The sequence below is a fragment of the Pelmatolapia mariae genome, linkage group LG16_19, assembly GCF_036321145.2.
Source record: "Pelmatolapia mariae isolate MD_Pm_ZW linkage group LG16_19, Pm_UMD_F_2, whole genome shotgun sequence".
Classification (NCBI taxonomy): Eukaryota; Metazoa; Chordata; class Actinopteri; order Cichliformes; family Cichlidae; genus Pelmatolapia; species Pelmatolapia mariae.
The window spans coordinates 31,963,303-31,982,757 of record NC_086241.1 but is presented as its reverse complement, the minus strand read 5'-3'; the positions used below and the strand labels follow the sequence as shown (position 1 = coordinate 31,982,757).

The window sequence follows — 19,455 nt, the reverse complement described above, 5'->3', positions numbered from 1 at the left end:
GCGCGAAAGTCACGTGGTCTGTCAATCTCTATAGGGCTTTGGAGTTGACGTCACGCCGCAGTGCATTGTGGGATCGCCGCGCCATGTCAGAAGGCCACAAATCAAAACAAACACACTGTGTTGGAAGCAGGACTGCCAGAACCATGCTTAAAATCAGCGCAAAAGACAAAGGGCTGTATCGCGACCGATTGCGCCCAGACGCCAAGAGACGGTACTTGGAAAAAATAGCGTGCATCGGTAATGTGGACCCGTATGAAAAAAGGCAGTGGAGCGGAAACCCAGTCAGCCTACCGCCGTTGTCCTATCCCGATATCGTCGCATACCTTGTCTGTGGAGTCAGCGCATACACGGCGAATCATTTTCGGAATTATAAATTCCTGGAGGCGCACATCTAATTCACAAACGGTTGGGTACAAGATTTGGCCGTTTTTAAGCCTCCACGTTGTGAGTACGTTGACCATATGACCAAGATACAGCCAGAGGTTGCCAGCTGTGCGTTGCCATGTAAATAGTTTGCATTTCATGTGTATGTACTTGCTAAGTACATGTCAACAGATCTTGAATTAAAAAAATAAACATACTTTTCCTTTCTGTTTCATATTTCATATGCTGGTTTGCCTGCAACAATGCCAAATAATACGCTACTCCATCAACATGACGTGATTCTATAGCATCACACATTAGGATGCTTTATCTAATTATCTATGACCTCAGCGCATTCAAAATAACACGAAAAGCCTATTAAGAGAGATATGAATTTATTTAGAACTCACCGGAAAGAAAATGCCGCGAGCAAACCAACAAAAAATTGGGGATGGCAGAGAACTCGATATCCGCTCGTCTGACCGCTGCAATCCAAGCCTGACGTCTTCGTTTAGTAATATCGGATAAATGAAATCCCTCCCGTTGCCTCCAGGAGGGGAAACGATGAAAAGAGAGCCAATTTTCCAGCGTCTTGCCTTCCCTATCGTGTGATACATGTCATCGTCCCAGAATGCATTGTGTGCAAAAAAAACATGGCCGCTCCCACGGCTCCAAAATACAGGGTGGGCCATTTATATGGATACACCGTAATAACATGGGAATGGTTGGTGATATTAAAGTCCTGTTTGTGGCACATTAGTATATGTGAGGGGGCAAACTCCTCAAGATGGGTGGTGACCATGGTGGCCATTTAGAAGTCGGCCATCTTGGATACAACTTTTGTTTTTTCAATAGGAAGAGGGCCATGTGACACATCAAACTTATTGGTAATGTCACAAGAAAAACAATGGTGTGCTTGGTTTCAACATAACTTTATTCTTTCATGAGTTACTTACAAGTTTCTCTTTGTTCACAGCCATTGACATGTCGAAGAGGTTAACACGTGAGGAGCGGATCGAAATTGTGTTGATATCTGGTGAACGCAGTAACCGGGTCATTGCAGCAGATTTCAATGCAAGACACCCTACAAGACCACCCATCTCCCATGCTACAGTCAGCAAACTGCTTGCTAAGTTTCGTGAAACTGGTTCAGTGTTGGATTTGCCAAAATGTGGACGCAAGAAAACTGTCACTAATGAAGAAACATCAGTGGCTGTCCTAGCTTCATTCAGCAAGAGCCCACAGCGTAGCATTCGCCGCATGTCACTGGAGAGTGGCATTAGTCGAACATCCCTTCGGCGGATATTAGCTACTCACAAATGGCACCCTTACAAACTCCAGCTACTGCAGCATCTCAATGAGGATGACCCAGATCGGCGCACAGAATTTGCAGAATGGGCAAAACAAATTGGAACAGGACCCTCAGTTCACGCAGAAGATTTTGTTCAGTGATGAGGCAAACTTTTATGTGAATGGTGAAGTTAACAAACAAAACCACCGCTATTGGTCTGACCCACATTGGATGGATCCCTCCAAGACTGTTGGAACAACAAAAGTGATGGTTTGGTGTGGTATATGGGGTACAACGATAGTGGGTCCATTCTTCATCAATGGAAACCTCAAGGCCACTGGATATTTGAAATTGCTACATGATGATGTGTTTCCCTCTTTATGCACTGAAGCTGGCACGTTCCCTGAGTTTTTCCAGCAAGATGGTGCACCACCACATTATGGGTGCCAGGTCCGAGCATTCCTAGATGAACAGTTTCCTGGAAAGTGGATTGGTCGTCGTGGGCCAGTTGAATGGCCCCCACGGTCTCCCGATCTGACCCCCTTAGACTTTTATCTTTGGGGTCATCTGAAGGCAATTGTGTATGGTGTGAAGATACGAGATGTGCAGCACCTGAAACTACAGATACTGGATGCCTGTGCTGGCATTTCTCCTGCAGTGTTGCTGCATGAAGAGTGGGAGAAGAGGGTTGCATTGACAATCCAACACGATGGGCAGCACATTGAACACATTTTATAAGTGGTCAGAAACTTGTAAATAACTCATGAAAGAATAAAGTTACGTTGAAACCAAGCACACCATTGTTTTTCTTGTGACATTACCAATAAGTTTGATGTGTCACATGGCCTTCTTCCTATTGAAAAAACAAAAGTTGTATCCAAAATGGTCGACTTCTAAATGGCCACCATGTGCACCACCCATCTTGAGGAGTTTGCCCCCTCACAAATACTAATGTGCCACAAACAGGACTTTAATATCACCAACCATTCCCATTTTATTACGGTGTATCCATATAAATGGCCCACCCTGTAGTTTTAAACAACAAAGATTTAATGAATAACAAAAAAATTGTAGTTATTCTCAAGTATGTTTTTTTATGTAGTGGAGATAATTTGTAACATACTTAGAGTAACTTGTCATAATAGTCGGGGTTCCTTTTAATAGGTCTTGAGAGGTCTTTTAAAATTCTCCTCTGCCATTTGTCCTCAGCAGATGGCGCTGTTGGTTAAAAAAAATCCTCCCACTCCGCTGTGCCCTCACGTCGCCTGACTACACTTGGAAAAGAAAACTGGGCTTAGAATAGAAACACATTAACAGGTGCCCGCAGACTAACTAGCTTCAGGCAGACATCTTCTCCGAAGCTGTCGGTGTGCAGGTTACACGATGGATTACGACCAAAGATACAAAAGGAACCAGGGAAACCCCGAGGGAAACCAAAACACCAGACACCCGAGACAGATGACAGATCAGTGTGGACAGGATCAAACACTTCCAAATCCAAATGTTCACGGAAATCCACAAGTGCCAACTGGACAGCCACGGTAGTAAGTACAAAGTTTGTGTTGCTAAAACAAAGAACTGAAAACTGAAAAACAAAGCAAAACACAGAGAGAGAGAGAGAGAGAGAGCTCATGTTGTCATTTATAGATCCACGGAGGCTGAATAAACCAGCCTCTTATGTGCAAATTTCTTCATTGCCTAACATTTATTCTATTTGTGTTACATTTTATTTACTGGAGTAGATTTCTGTTTATCCTACAGAGCTGACTTTCACTTTCGTTTCACGGAATCGGAGAGTGAAACGTTGCCTTCAGTGTTCGTGGTAATGATTCTATGTACGAAGAAAGTATGTTTTATAAGCAGTGACTATGTTGAGCAAAGTAAACAGGCGTTTTAACAAAGTGCAGTCTGTAAAGATGTCTTGATTTTACTCAAGTAAACAGAAATCACATGAACACGGTTTGTGATTTTGCTATGGGATTAGAAAGGAAACAGATGATTTTAAAACCATAGCAGTGCAATTTACCTTGTTCCTTCAAAGCAGCATCATATTAGTTTCATTACCACATACTTTTGGATATTCTTAAACTGCTGGTGGTTTTGCTTTTGAGTGGCTTTTTGGCCATACATAACATTTGTCCTTTATTCTTTTTTTTTTAATGTTTTTTTAAGACTTCAGTGCAAAATCTCCTCAAATACAGAAATACAAACAAAACAAGGAAAAAAATGATGGAATGCAAAATGATATCCCTTACATAACTACTGGAAATTTTCACTTGAATCGTTTTCAGCTAAATGTATGCAGTAAGTTTTTAGCTACTGCTGTGTAACCTAGCCTAACCAAACCTCAGACATGAACGAGAGACATAGAAATGAAGTCATGGCAGCTCAGATGTTGCCCGGATTAACAAGGTGTTGAGGAACCAGGACACACAGATGAGAAGTGGGCTACTGGAACAAGAAGCCACAGCTGGGCAAGAGATGAAAATAGGGCGCTGTTGGAATGCTACTATGTAAGTTAATCCCAGCAGAAGAGGTTACATGAATAGAATGAGGGACCTATGGAATCCTCAATACCCAGCATCCAGATTGACAGCGAAACAACTAGTAGCTCAGTGTTACAACATTGGGAAGAAGGAACTGCTCTCACGGCTAGAAATTGATGAGGTACACCACAGAAATAGAAGGCAGGAGAATAAACCAGCTGTTCTCCACAGAACCATCCAAGGTATACTCTCTTGTACAAGATCAACAGGACCCTAAGAGCCTTCATCAGGAACTCTAGTGTTGTTCGCCACATCCCCATTAAGGCCAACTTCAAGCCCATAGCACAAGTCACTGTCAAGTCGCGGGATCTAAAAAGTAGATGCGCTGTTCCCAGTACTGTTCTGCATAGGCCTGAATCCCCTCAGTGAGATCATTGACAAGACTGGCTTCAGATACTGTCAGCCACCTCCTCTACATGGATGACATCAAGCTGTATGCCATTGGATCAGTGAATCGATATCTCGTTAACACGAGATATCGATTCACTGATCCAAACCACCAGGACGACATCGGAATGTCATTCAGATTTGAGAATTGTGGTCAGATAGTAACATAGAGAGGGAAGGTAGTCAGACTGGAGGTGATCGAACTACCAGAAGACAACATTGCAGACAGCTACAAATACCTGGGAATCCCACAAGCAAATGGGAACCACGAAAAGCGGCTAGGAAGCTGCAATCACCAAGTACCTGCAGAGGGTCAGGCAAGTCCTGAAGGAGTCAGCTGAATGGTAAAAACAAGATCCGGGCTATCAACACCTACATTCTGCCTGTGATCAGGTACCCTGCTGGGATAATAAGGCTGGCCAAAGGAGCCACTGACATCAAGACATCATCACTGTGTTCTGCATAGTGCTCATTACACTGCAGTGTACATTATTATTAGTATTAATAATAATAATTTCTAGACCAGTGTAGCATTGCAAATTGTACCACACTGATGAGAAAAAGATACTCAAACTGTACTTGGAAATACCTTATTGACAATATTTTACCTATACTATTTTTTTAAAAAAAATTACATTATTTTAATAAAGCTTAAATGAAGTGTATGAATAAACTTAAACTACTGACCAAGTTAAATGAATTTCTTAGCGGAGGTGAAACTGCAATGTTTTCTAAATACTTTCAAAATACCTCATTATAAGTGAACAAAGGAAATATTCTACACCAGAAGCACTCAGTTTTTGCATTGTTCTTCTCCTGCCTTAATACCAGTCTCTGTCCTTGTTTCAGCTCAGATGGATACACCATTATCCCACCAAATGAATCTAAGCGAAACGAGATGAAAACAAGTAACTATGACACCAATTTGATCTTCATTTATTTGACATTTCTCTCCAAATGAATGAAATGAGAGGTCTGTTGTTGTTGCTGCAGTTGCTCAAAAAGAAGAAGAGGCTCTTAACCGATGGAAAGAAACACAGAGAGTCCCCTCTGTACGTGTGAATCCAGAGAGGCTTGGTAATCTGTCCTTACCCTCTACTACCTTCACCACTTCTATATTTATCTTCACATCCTCACTTACTGACATTTGGCATTATGATCTTTTATCCAGGTGGTGATGTCACACTGGCTGAAGTCAGGCAAAAACAGCAAATAAATCATCAATCCATGAAACTGCAGAAGAAAGTACATGCCAAGTTATTCATTCTGGAAACCATCCCTTTATTTTCTGTGGCGCTTTACATATATCTAAATATTACAGCAAATTATTTGCACATACCATTTTTGTCTGCTGCCATAAATAAAAAAAAGAAAATAAGCAGACAGTGCATGAAAACATGCCATGTTTGAGATGCAGTAATGCATTTCTACTTTAGCTCGCATCCTTTCCTATTCATCCAAAAATAAAATATTTCATTTCAAATGCTCTTTCTAGATAAAAAAGGCTGAGGATGACAAGAGGAGGAAACAGGAAGAGGAGGAGAAGTGGCAGAAGATGAAAGCAATACAGAGGGAGAAGGTAAGCATAAGATCAAAACATCAAGCAGATTATTATCAGATTATTGTTGTAGTCTTTAGTTTACCATGTAAAGGTAACTGTTGCTGAATAATTGAATTAAATCAAGGGTATGTACTAAGGTCTTGTAGCAAACCATTTGTAATGCTTTAATGCTAAAAACAAAAGATCTGATGGATTTGATTAGAGTGAATACAAGGCTGAGGCCATTGTCTACAGTGGCACTGTATTTCCAGGTTAGCCTAAAACAACAGATGCAAACAGGTAAAACACAACACAGCACATTGTAAACTAGAGCAGGCATAGAACAGCAAGAACTTGTGTTCTTCTACCAAGGCTAATTCCATCCACATGTAAAAACTGAGTTCCTGGATCCAATAGTATCACCACCATAGAGTTATTCGCTTCTAAGTAAGGTCAAACCCCATTTTTGGTGAAATTCCCATGCAAATCCTACTCACAGACATATAGCTAAATCAATCACATTTCTTCACCAGTAAGCATGACAAGTTACTTTTTATTACTGTTATGTTAGTGCTCAGAAGCTTATAAATCCACCCCATGGAACTAATTTTTCTTCCCTCAGTGAGGAGTAATATCATGCTTACCCTGCAGATGTCAGTAGAGACAAGCATCAACATGAGCTGTAGCGAGAGTTTCTCTCACACACACTTGGCACTAAAGCTATGTGAGAACTAACAGATTAATGGACTTTGGGGTTTTCAGCCCCCAAAGAAAAGCTCTTCACTCTGTTCTCAGACGTGTTCTACTCAACGTTTGGCCCTGCTGTCTTTCCAATAATGGTGATAGAGTAATGTGGAAGGCTGATTAATGGCAAAGACCAAGCCGGTATTCCACAGATCTTTGTCTGTTGTGCCATGACATCTGTGACAACATAGAACAGAGTATCGGTAATCCAGCAAATAATAAATACATACATATAAAACAACATGCTGGGTCACACTACATTTCACCCCTGTCTCTGGACTCTCACCACCACCCTCTTTATCTTAAACAGCACACCATGTCCTATTTTACAGTAAGACCATGGTACGAGAAAATAAAATCTGTGATGCCAGAAAAAGATAATTAAAATAGGTACTAGGAGGGATTTTCACCTAGAGCAGGGCGATATGACCAAAAATATTTATCATGATATACATTTGAAAATTTGCGATAACGATATAACTGTCAATATAATTGACACTAGACAAAATACTTTACAACTCCACAACTTTATTAATGCAAAAAAAACCCATCAATGTATTTTCACTTACACAAGCAGCTGTTTTTTGCATTAAAGTTATATAAAAATTTAACAGTGCAAATGCAAATTCCTTGCTGACAGTTTAACCAAAAGGCATTTCCAGTGGAAATTGGCCGACATATCCTCAGCATAACCATGTATAATATCCACAAAACTTAAAAAGAGGTTATACACAGACAATACGGTAATATTACGTTGAAGCACAGTACGTATCAATCCGCAAGGCTCCTGCCTACGATAGCCGTAATGCTCCGACAATCCATCAAGCGGTGCGGCTTCGTAGCTTAGCAAAGTCGTACTAAAACATTTGACAGATTTTCGAGCGCCGTGTACCACATAAAATCATTTCGAGGTGAGTAAACACAACCAGAATTCATACATAAGGCACACGGGATTATAAGGGGCACTGTCGATTTTCAGAAAAATCAAAGGATTGATTTTAAGTGTGCCGTATTTTCCAAAAAACACGGTAATAATGACGGCCCACTAGCATGCTCTACCAAAAATAGTGCTTTGTTGTGTATCTGACGGACGAAAGCTAAACCAGTTCCACACCACTGAAGTTGCAGCATTTTTACAAACCAAATCCGTTTCATTCAATGATCCGCTTTCGCCCTTCTCATTCTCTGTCGCCGCCGTGCTTTTTCCGCCATGTGCATATGAAAACAAAGGCACTGCGCATGCGTGTTTTACCCATATTCTATCACATTTCATTTTCTTATCGTTGCCCAACATTATACCGGTATTACCGTGAACGGTATAATATGGTCCAGCCCTATTTTCACCTATTCAGAGTAAAATAAGCTTCCAGTTCTGCAATTTATACCTCTAATATTGTAAAATGAATCATCAATTAATCTTCACAAGATGGTACAGTGGATTTTACTGTTAAAATATCATGAACTTGTGTCATGTTGTTCGTGCCCAACAAGCATGACTAGCATGTGTATGCATCAATGTTGCAGTCCATATAGCATGCTCTAATGTAATTGCTCCGTTAGTCACTTTGGTTAATGTCACTTGCACATTTGGGGGAAAGCAGGTTCGTGGCACAACAACTGAGTGTGATGTATTGCAGGCTGAGCGTCTACTGGAGAAGGAGCGGCAGGAGGATCAGAGGAGGAGAGAGGAGTTTGAGCAGGACCGCCTCAGGTTAGCCCTGGATCGGGGTCGCTTGGGTTTCATTGCTGTTGCCTTCTGGTATTGTGTGGTTTTGTGTGCAGTGTTGTGTTCTGTCATGCTCTAACATGGATCTCTGTTAGTTATATTCAGCATCAGATGTCACAAGAGCAGGCGGAGTGCTGATATGTGTCTAATTTCCTATATGTGTCCCAGTAAAATATGACTTGACATTGAGCATTCACCGAGGCAGCAGCTGATCTCAGTGGGATGAGCTGGTAGTTGCATAGATCCTATACAGAAGCCATACACAAAACCTAATTTTAGTGAGGTAAAACTAAGTCTATGCTTTCGTTCATCTTATTATTAGTAGTAGTATCATTGTTATTATTATGATTATTTATTTGATTTGATTTTAAAAGCAATTTTTTGGTTGTAAGTTGAATTCTTAAATCCTTCTTCACATTAAAGTGCAGGATCATAACTAAATCATCATTAATGCAGCTGTGGTCTTCCCTGAAATTATGTCAGCATGCTGTCAATTCAATAATAAAAGTACAATTACAGTACAGTACAGCCCACCAGGTGGCCCCAGCCAACATTTTGGGAATCACTGCTCTATCCTATTCACTACTAGGTTATATCAATCAATGGTATTCTGCACTCTCAATGGTAGCAACTAAAATCACTTGTCTGGAAGTTGACCCAAAGGTTTATCTTGGGTCCCGCCCACTTCCTGCTGCCATTGGTTATTTGGCCCAAAGTTGCTTAAAGTTGCTGAATGTCATTCCCTTTTTATAGTCTCTGGTTGCCACGGCACTGGAAAACATTTGCAGTGTTGATGCAGCTTAAGCGTTGAGCTGGAGAAAAACAACAGCCCTGTCAAATTCCACAAATTACAGTAGTACTTGTGGAGGGTATAATAGAGAGAGTAAAGAAAGTGTCAAAATGTTTTTCAGTGTCTCCCAGCACACAAGCACAGACAGAGCATGCTTCTCATAAGTACTAAATAAATATAAGCCAGTGGAAACCTTTGGCTTCATACAGGATTTAAACCCCAAAATTGCAGGTGAAAGTTCTGTGCCACCATAGTTTTAATGTAGTGTGATTTTTCTTTTTCTGAAAGGACTTTTCCTCTCAGACATCTTGAATTACAACATGCTGTAAGGTTTGCTCCACATGCTTCCTAGCCTGACTTTAATATATATTTTCCTTTCAAAATATGTCTTACAAATTAAAGCCGAGAAAAAACAGAAATATTTTTCCATGCTCTCCAAAAAAAGTCATGAGATTTTATTGAATATAGACAGACTAATGATTCAGAGCGTCTACTGTAACTACAGCCCCTTCGTTCCTTTTTGTCTGACCACTTTAAATCCATTACCCCAACAGCCACGATGTTACTGGAATATGATCCCTGGCTGACTCCCAAGGTAATTGCTTGTCAAGTGGCATCCTTGGTTTCCTTAAAGGTAAACAAAAACAGGAGACAGCAGACCAGTGTACAGAACTGAAGAAACAATGATGATATTTAGAAATGGGGCTAATGGAGACAGAGTAGCAGAGCAGATGCTCTGTGCACAGTCGGGACAGTGTCACACGGGAACAAACAAACGTGGTCAGCCTTTGTCAGACTGTCAGCTTTTCAGGTCTGTGGATTGTCTGCTGATTAAAATAATACTTAAGGCCTTATTATTTCTTTGTGTGTGTGTGTGTGTGTGTGTGTGTGTGTGTGTGTGTGTGTGTGTGTGTGTGTGACCATGTCTGCTGCACGACAGAGGAAATAAAGTGTTTATCTATTGCAGAACACAGGAGAGGTTTCTTCAGAATTTCGAGAGGAAAGCTTCATCAGCGTCCACCACTGCCATACGCACGTCATCCAGGGTAAGGTGGTGTCCAAATCATATATGTTTTGCTTACTCTGTGCAGCAGTGGGCCTATGCATGCATGTGCTCTATGCATCCTAGGAGTCAGTGCTAACTCTCATATGTGTGGCGTCAGAGAATCTGTGTGGTATTTCACACAAGTAGATCTGCATTTGTAGACTGTTTTCTGAGTAAATACCCTTAGGTGCAGAATTGTCATCGTCTGAGGCCACACGGTATTAAACTGTAACCCATGTAGGTCGGGCAGGGGTCAGGAGCTTACGTTTATCTACTGGTCATACATGGAGCACACACCGGTACAGTAAGATCATAGATGAGTAAAAGGAAAAAAAATACACCGATAAATATGCCAGTGTTTTTGGGGGAGTTTCCTATTATTTTTTTGTTTTGTTTGTTTTTTTTATATTCTTGTTACTTGTCAGTATTGTCTTTCTACCTCTTTCAGCCTCTGTTGTTTTTAATGTCTGCTTCCTTTTGTCTTTTCTCAGCCTCTCTTCCTCTCTGAATGTTGGTTTTCTTGGAAGGGAAGCGGTGGAAGGCTAGGAAAGTTCAAGGGACTTCCCAGAGTTCACACTGAGCAGAGACAGAGACACAACATGACATGACTGCAAGGTTTTCTGCAGAAGACAGAACAGGGTTGTATAACTGTGCTGGAAGAAGTATGTAGAGGGAAAAACAAAAAACAAAAAAACCTGTTCCTCCCTAACCGGTTACTTGTCTTGTCAGTCTAATAATGTGAATGGAAAACAATTTCCTTCCTTTCCAGATTACCAACAAGAAATGCTCAAAGACCGCAAACCTCTGCCAAGGCAGCTAGACATGAATAACTAGTTAGCTAGTCATTACCTTCTTGGTGGAAGTAATGACCGGCATTCTAATGAGACATAAATCATTAGACAATCACTTAAATGGGGGTGTATGAAAATGGCAGATTAAAAAAACATATTTACTTTGAAACATCGACTCCCCAAGTCGGTATTAGAAGATACAAAATTCAAAACTGAGGTTTAAAAAAGCTAAATTCTGAAATAAAAGTAAATAAATGGTATAAAAAGTAATACATTTTCACTTATGTGTAAATTCTGAGTCACTAAGAGAGGATAATTATACCAAAAATGCAAGTGTCCAAAAATTTATAAAAATACTAAGACTGATGTAGTGGCTAAAAAAATTACACAATAATAATGTCAGGTCATAAGATTGCACATCAAACTTTTAATGTAGCATCTGAGTATTGTAAGTAAACAGTAAAAAGTGAAACAAATACAAAACAACACGTCAAAGATAATTAAGTTAAAAAAATAGTGAAAAAATCCCAAACTTACATAAAAATTTAATTTAAATCAATAATTCCATCCATGTATTTTTGAATGAATTCCATCTTTCCTCCATTTATGTGGTTCAAGTGTACCCCGCCTTTTGCCGGGGTACACTCTGAGCAGGTCACATGTGTGCCGCAGGGCTACTTAATTCAATACAAGATAGAAAAATAAAATTACCTTTCGACCACATAATTCTGAATGGTAATTATAAAATTATCCCATAATTATTCTACTTTGAAAATGTCCTCAGGCGATCATTTACTCTGGCTATAAATAACTCTAAATACCATTTCTCTTAATCATTGCAGGGGCAATGGCTTAATGTCTTACAACAAATAGATGCTGTAAGCCTCTGAAAATTCAAGGCTATTTTTAGCTCAGAAAACCTGGTTTTATTGCAGAGTGTTGAAAGCTTCTGTCAGAAAGTAAAACAGTGCTAATAACATGCGTGCTTTCCACCCGGCCTATCGGTGACGTTACACAGGAGAAGAAGTGAGGAAATGTTTTCTTTGTGGGCTTCTCTCACTGTTTTACTTTCTCTCTGCCTCTTTTTGAATCTTGTAGAGCTTGTAGTGCAAATCTTTCACCAGGAAAATTAGTGGTGAGAGAGATTGGGAAAAGGAGACTGCAGGTCAGACTTTGGTGCAGAAAGACACAGAAAGCAGTTCTAGTGATAAAGGAGTCTCTATTTTAGGGTGGGATACACACACAGAAACAAACAGACAGGATAGATGATAAATAGATGATTTGGTGCTGTCTGTGACAGTAGGGTCACAGACAGTACCAAAGCATCACCTCATCCTGGTGTTCTACTTTCTCATCTCACACAACCTTCTCCAATAATATCATGTCATCACCTATTGTCTTCCCTGCTTTCTCCAATTTTTTCATCGTGTCTCCTACATTTCTCTTCTTTAGTTGTCTGTTTTTACCACTAGTTTCTTTCCTTTCCCTGTCTCATGTCTCATTCCACATCCTTTCCCATCTTCTCTGCTCCTGTGCTCTTGCTATGCTTTTTTTCCCTCTCTTTTCTATTTTTTTCTTTTCCCTGCCTTTCCTCTCCTCTCCTTCTGCTGATACCCCCAGGCTTCAGCTCTTTCAGATCGACGTCACAGATTAAGAGATGAAAGCTTGCGGCCGCAGAGCAGCAAAAGGCAAACTTCTTCATGTGGTTCTGACCAAGACCCTGGGAACTGTTGTTCTTTCAGCATTGGCTCCATAAGGCACATTGATCTCCCCTTCATATCCTCTATTTGTAGGCGGGTGCTTGTGTGTTTGAGTGGGAGATTTGATACTAAGCTTTGATGCAGCAGAGGGCTGACACAGGTGGGCTGTGCTCCGTCTTCCCCTCACTGACCCATTAACTCTCCTGGGAAGAAAAACAGAGTGAAAACGAGTGAGATGAGTGTGTTGAATTAATTTCATGTCAGTAATTAAGCAAACTCCAGTGTAAACTCCTCCAGTGGTATAGTGGCTGATGTATTTGCTTGGCAAAAAAAGGGTGCTGCTTTGATTCTAGCCAAAGACACAAATCCTTCTTTCAGGAAGGGCATCCGGTATAAAACTCAATCTAAATCAAACTTACAACACCTTGACTCCTTTTTAGCCATTCTGTTGTAGATGTGCTGCTGTGCTTTGGGCTCATTGTCCTGTTGCATAACCCAATTTAAATTATTCTCACATTTGACTCTAAAATACTTGGGTATTCAGAGGAGTTCATGGTTGACCTGCTGTCCAGGTCCCGTGGCTACAAAATGAATAATGCTCAAATCATCACCCTCCACCACTGTGCTGGACAGTTTTTATCAGGTGTGTGTGCTGATATGCTATGTTTAGTTTTCTCACAACATGGTGCTGTGCATTATGGACAAACTCTCCACTTTTGTTTTGTTTGTCTGAAACACATTGTTCTGCAAATCTTGTGGGGCTTTTTTTTTTTTTTCAAAAGCAGCATTGCGAACCTAAGTATGGGCAGTAGCAATTCCTTTTTAAAGAAGGAATTGTTGTAGAATTGTCACTGACAATTTTCCTAATTGGCATCGTGTTAACAAACAGTTGCTTGAGTGTAATTATTAAATAGAAAGCACTTAGATGTAGAAAAAAAGTGTGTATGTGAATAGGTGAATGAGATATGTTGTATAAACAGCATGTCTCATATAAGAGCCAGTTATTTACTTCGGCTAACTATGATCAAATGCACCTAGCTGCGACTTACCCTCCTAATGCCTGCGATAGCAGTAAGTGTGGACTTACTCTCACAAAATGCTTCTGCATTTTGGCTTAGTTATGTCAATCTAAGGTTGTATTTACCTAATCTTAAAATCTGCCAATGGCCATACTACCTTTATGATAATCTGATACATTAACCATTAGGATTTAAACAGAGTGCAGGTTTTTTTTTTTGTTTTTTTTTTACGACGATTTCTAGAGAAGGTCTTGCTTATTTCAGCAAGATAACAACAAACCACATTTTGTTTGTATTCCAACCGCACAGATCCATTTAAAATGATTTATTACAGCAGAACAACATAGTGGGAGTTGAGAAATTATCCTCACCTCAAAGAGGCACCATGAGGACAGCAGGAGGTGATGTCAGTGGGAGAGAGGAATGTTTTTTTTTCCAACTGTCAGACCTATGACCTTTACAATAATACAGATTCTTCAGTCTTAGCGGGAGGAAATATGACATTTTCTTTTTTTCCCTTTTTTTTTGTCAGGGCACAGATGTGGAGAGTAAACAGACAAAGGAATCAAAAAATCTGAGAGAAGTGCAGCTGGAACACAAGAGGTATGAAGACCCTTTATATCTTATATCTTATGTAAAGTTAACATAAAAGCACACAATTTGGAAGAAACGGTGCTGAGCCACTTGATGAAAGACTCACTCAATATTAAAAAAATGTTGCAACTAAATACAAACTACCCATGCAATAATGATCTCAGTAAGATTAATAGTGTGTTTTTGTTCATTCCTTTTGGAACAAAACCAGTGTAGACTGGCTGGGTTGATGGATGTTAAGTGGCTGCGACTTCCACTATATTTTAGTGGGTACAGAAGTTTAAAAAGCTGTCAAACACTTCCCGCTCACTGACATTTGGAGCCTGCAGGCATGTGAAGTTGTAAAATAGAACATTTGCAAGTTTTATGTGAAGCATTTTGTTAAGTTCGCTATGCTTTGACAGGGTGAACGCGGCCTTTTTGGACAAGCTTGAAGGTCAAGCCAGAGGGAGCGAGAGAGAGCCAAAATTCGAAAGTACTCAGGAGGCAGAAAGTCAAGCCTCGTTGTCACACCTGAAACCAGATCCAGAACAGAGCTGCTCCGGCTGGACAGAAGAAGCTGGTGAGCTGAGACTGGATGTGTGAATAACGCTCATTGTCCTGTTTCTCATGCCTTTTTATTTTAGTCTGGCTCAGCACTGGTTAACCAAACCTAAATCGGACATTTGAGAAGACTTGCCCACCTCATCCTTTTTCAGTGGACTCTGACTGCCTGTTTAGTCTATGTTAGGTGTAGGTGCTTTACATGCTTCAAAAATGTAGGTAGGAAACTATGTGTGGTACGTTGTGATACTGTAGCTCCGGGCATTCAAAACCTGCTGAAACTTGTGCTTTTAGTAAGGGGAAGCCGTAAATGTGTGTGTGTCTCTATACTGTAAGTGTGAGTAACAAAGTATTTTCCACTTCTGCCCGGCAGTTAGCACGGATGATGCCAAATATCAAACACATTTAAATGTGTGACTTAGCAGACAGGGCACTGAGAGGATCAAAGCTTGACACACGCAAACTTCTACTGTTTGTTATTACGATTCTGGCAGTCTTCGAGGTAAATTCTCTACTTGTGCTGAAGCAAGGCTAGACTGACAGACTCTAGGCCTGGAGCCAGATAGATGTGCCAATTGTTCTGGATTGACACCTGACTGGATACAATGCAGATATGAATAACTCGTGTTCACAGCAAACAAAAGAAAACAGACTACCTATTGCATTTGAACATGTTCACCAAATGTGCTTTCTTTTTCAAATTATTGTGGTTAAAAACATTTATATTGTTATATTCCTAATATTTTTAACTATGATATATATAGAGAAATGTATAATATTTTTAACGTATTTATTAATAAATAATACTCTCTGCAAATAGAAAGTGTACATGTAATCATTTAAAAGAGAGTTACAACAGTGGGTGTCTGCAGCCCACTGTGAAACACGGTCGAGGCTCTGTCATTGTTTGGGACTGCTTTTCAGCTAGTGGAGTTATGAACGCAGAAAATCTCATCAGATGGTCACACCCTAACTTTCTTTATTATTTGTTAGAGAATGTTATCCCATACAGAGTAACTATGTGGGATCATAATTTACAAAAAAATAACATAATGCTGTAAATAAATGAAATAATTAATTGAGACGTGGAGCTTTGAAACCATAAAGACATCAAGAAAATGTTTGTTGACATAATAACTCAGGCAACACGGCAGTTTTTCTCAGATTACAATCGGACTTCGTAGGGTTTCAGATCAGGAGGCTATGTCCATGTTTACATACAGTCTATGGACAACGCTGAGCACACGCCCATTTTAATAGTGTCATCTTTATTCAAACCTTCTGTGCCACTTTTCACTCCCTTGAAAGTAGTTTGCCTAGCGGTCCACTGGAAGGCACTCCTGAAACTCTCAGATTGACCTAATGCATGCCCTGTTGACCTCATATTCTGTTTTGAGTTAGACCACAGTGCACCGATGGCAAAACCTGAACAAAGGACAAATAAGCTAAGCTAATCTGTGGTGTAATTGGTCTTGACAAAGGAAGGGCTAAGGATGTATTAGAATCTGGTATTGGTAGTAAACAGTGTCTTGTCCTACCACTCAGTTGCTTTTCATTCTTCGCTAATTGCTGTCTGAACACTAGCCACCAGCGCTATCTGCCAACTAGCCCGATGATCATGTCTTTCCACTCTGCCGGAACCTGTTTGGGTGAAGGCCTCTCCTGTCTGTCCCTCACTATTTGCCAGCCCCACTCATCAAAGACCATCAACTGAAAAAAAAAACACAGCCTTTTTCTCGACTTCGCCGATGAATGGTTTGGCGAAAGTGTGCCTCTTCTTCGCTCTTGTTTTTATTACCCAGTCCAATAATTTGTGGTGCAGACTGTGTTTTTACATGCAAATGATTAATTTAGGGAATGTCTGCAACCATTCATTGCTACAGATGGGAATGGAAACCAGCCTCGTGTAAGCTCTTACAATGTCACCATCAATGAGATTTATTAAAGAGAAGATCATTATATAAATTTTTTAGTCATGAATCTGCTAGGTTTAACAATGATAATGCCCTATTATTACTGTGATAATGGGCGTCATCATACCCCAGCAGCATGATAATGAACGATGGGGGACTCGAGAGGAATAGTTGCTAAAGTGATCAGACAGGAGAGTCTCTATGCTGCCTGAAAGAAATGACTGTAAACATTGGAATCCCCCTTTCCTTTGTTTGACTAGATTATTAACAAAATATCTAAGCAAATCAACATTTTGGGGATTGGCTCTAGAGCTTTTGGTAACCAATCATGTGTACAAATGTTCTGCAAAACAGATCGTGCTAGCTGAAAAAGAAAATATGAAAACATGGTATGATAAGGCCTCCAGCTATACATGAGAAGGAAAGAAAGTATATTTCAGGACAATCAAAGAGCCCTCTTTCCACAGGGGTCTCAAGAGAGCAACAAATTAAACTTTATGTGTATTCTTTCCTGTGTGTTTTCCAGACCCACGGGCTGAGTATGACCAGGCCCTGATGAAGCTCATCAAGAGCTTTCCAAACTGTGACAGAGACTTCCTAGAGGACATCCTTACCCAGTGTAACAGGGATTACGAGGAGGCGTCCACACTACTTATCAGCACACTGAGTTGAACTTCATGTATTATAAATTCTTTCCCCCATAAACACAACAATTTACAACAGCTCCTACAGGCATCTAGAGAGGAAAGAGTTAATGAAGGAGCTGTTTGTCCTTAATTTTCTGTTTGACACTTTAGGCCATGGGCCAAATAAGCATATTTACTCAGGGTGCAGATGGTAGAGAATTGGCAAAGACAAAGTTTATCTACTTTGATGGTAGATCAGTATACAAAGCAGAGCTGACTACAATGCATTAGACTCCTTTGAAAACATACCTACATAATATGTGCTCTATGGGATCTGTTTTTGATTATGCTATTAATCACTGAGTGTTTGGTGTTGTGTATCTGTCTGCATTCAGTAGTGAGTCATGTTGTGGTTTTGTCTTGACATCGAGTAGAATTGATGCTCGTTTTCACCAGTTTGGTTAAAGGTCATCGCAATGACTCAAAATCTTCAGCTCATATTTGGAGCTCTTGATTAAATCAGTGTGTGCAAATGGAAGAAAGTACTAGCAACATGCATGATGCTTTTTGTTCTGTTTTATAATTAAAGTTGTGTGTAATGTATCTATAGCAAAAAAATAATATTTAAGTATGTCATTTTTGACTTTAGAAAATTGTTCTGCCACATTGTGCCAGTCGGGACAGAAACATTCTAACAGGCACATACAAAAATGACATTTTTCCAAAGAAGTCCAGTTATCCTTTTTCGAAGCCGAGGTTTTTTGTAGAAAGCCTTTTTGTTATTAGTTTCAGTTCAAAGTCAAAGTTGTTTTAGGGGGCTGCAGGGAAACACTGTTTGGTTGAATGTTCATCACTGTTTATATTCATGTGTTGTAGCCATTTCATCCCTTTGCTTCTCATCGCTGTGTTACACAGTGGGCAGTGAGCTGCTGCTGGTGCAGTAAAATTTAACCTCATAACATCAGTGAACTGGACAGCACAGGTGGTTATCACCTGGTGGCGGCAACAAAGGAACAAAGGGCGTTGCTCTCAACATGAGGGGCTGAAAATCCCCTTTTACTAAAGCATGAAGTCATGAGGAGTGCTACAGAGTCATCCAGGAAATGTCTTCCCTTTGGAGAACACCAAGAAATCACATATTATTGCAGCAGTTTTACACTTAGTCATAAAGGTGATGCATTTAAATTTCAGTGAAAAATATTTACTGTGTGGTATACCCCTAAATAAACTCATCTATTTAAATCAAAGTCAGTAAATTTTCATTTCTGTGTAGACAGATATTACAGTTTTGTATTGTGCATTTCAGTAGTATATCAAAAAAGATCACAGAGACATAGAGCATAAAGCTGCTCATATTCTAGTTTATTTACTGCTAGCAAGTGAGCTAGCAGTCACACATTCCTTTGCTGGTACAATTGTCATAGTAAGAATATCCAATCATCGCAAGTGTAATATACCATTGATAATCCTCCTTTTTGAAACATGATATGACAAAATAGACGCTAAAAGAACCACCACTTCTAGCTAGCCAGTGTTGCAATGCAGTACACACATTTATAAATAGAAAGAAATATTCTCTGCCTAAAATGTATTATTTCATTAACAAAACGTTATAATTCACTTGTAAAACCACAAAAAATTGCAACCACTCAATCATAATTTTTATTTAATCCCAAAATCGTTTTTCTACAACAGACTGTGTTAAAGAGGAACAGCTGGATTAAAGTTTTTTTGTTTGAGTGCCGGTTTATTCTGGGTGGGGAATGATGAGGTTAGATCATAATGTGCAGCAGTCACAAATACAGTAAGAGAAAATGTTTTTGGAAAGCCTTGAGGC

General features: G+C 39.9%; 1 protein-coding gene across 1 annotated transcript; it reads left to right on the top strand.

The window, feature by feature from the left end:
* Window positions 1-2,903: 2,903 nt before the first annotated feature.
* On the top strand, window positions 2,904-18,841 carry epsti1 (epithelial stromal interaction 1). Its single transcript, XM_063496769.1, has 10 exons — window positions 2,904-3,198; window positions 5,437-5,495; window positions 5,581-5,664; window positions 5,759-5,832; window positions 6,083-6,166; window positions 8,509-8,582; window positions 10,355-10,433; window positions 14,475-14,545; window positions 14,941-15,098; window positions 17,519-18,841. The coding sequence occupies exons 1-10, from the start codon at window positions 3,038-3,040 to the stop codon at window positions 17,662-17,664; spliced, it is 990 nt and encodes a 329-aa protein (XP_063352839.1). The 5' UTR covers window positions 2,904-3,037; the 3' UTR covers window positions 17,665-18,841.
* Window positions 18,842-19,455: the final 614 nt, after the last annotated feature.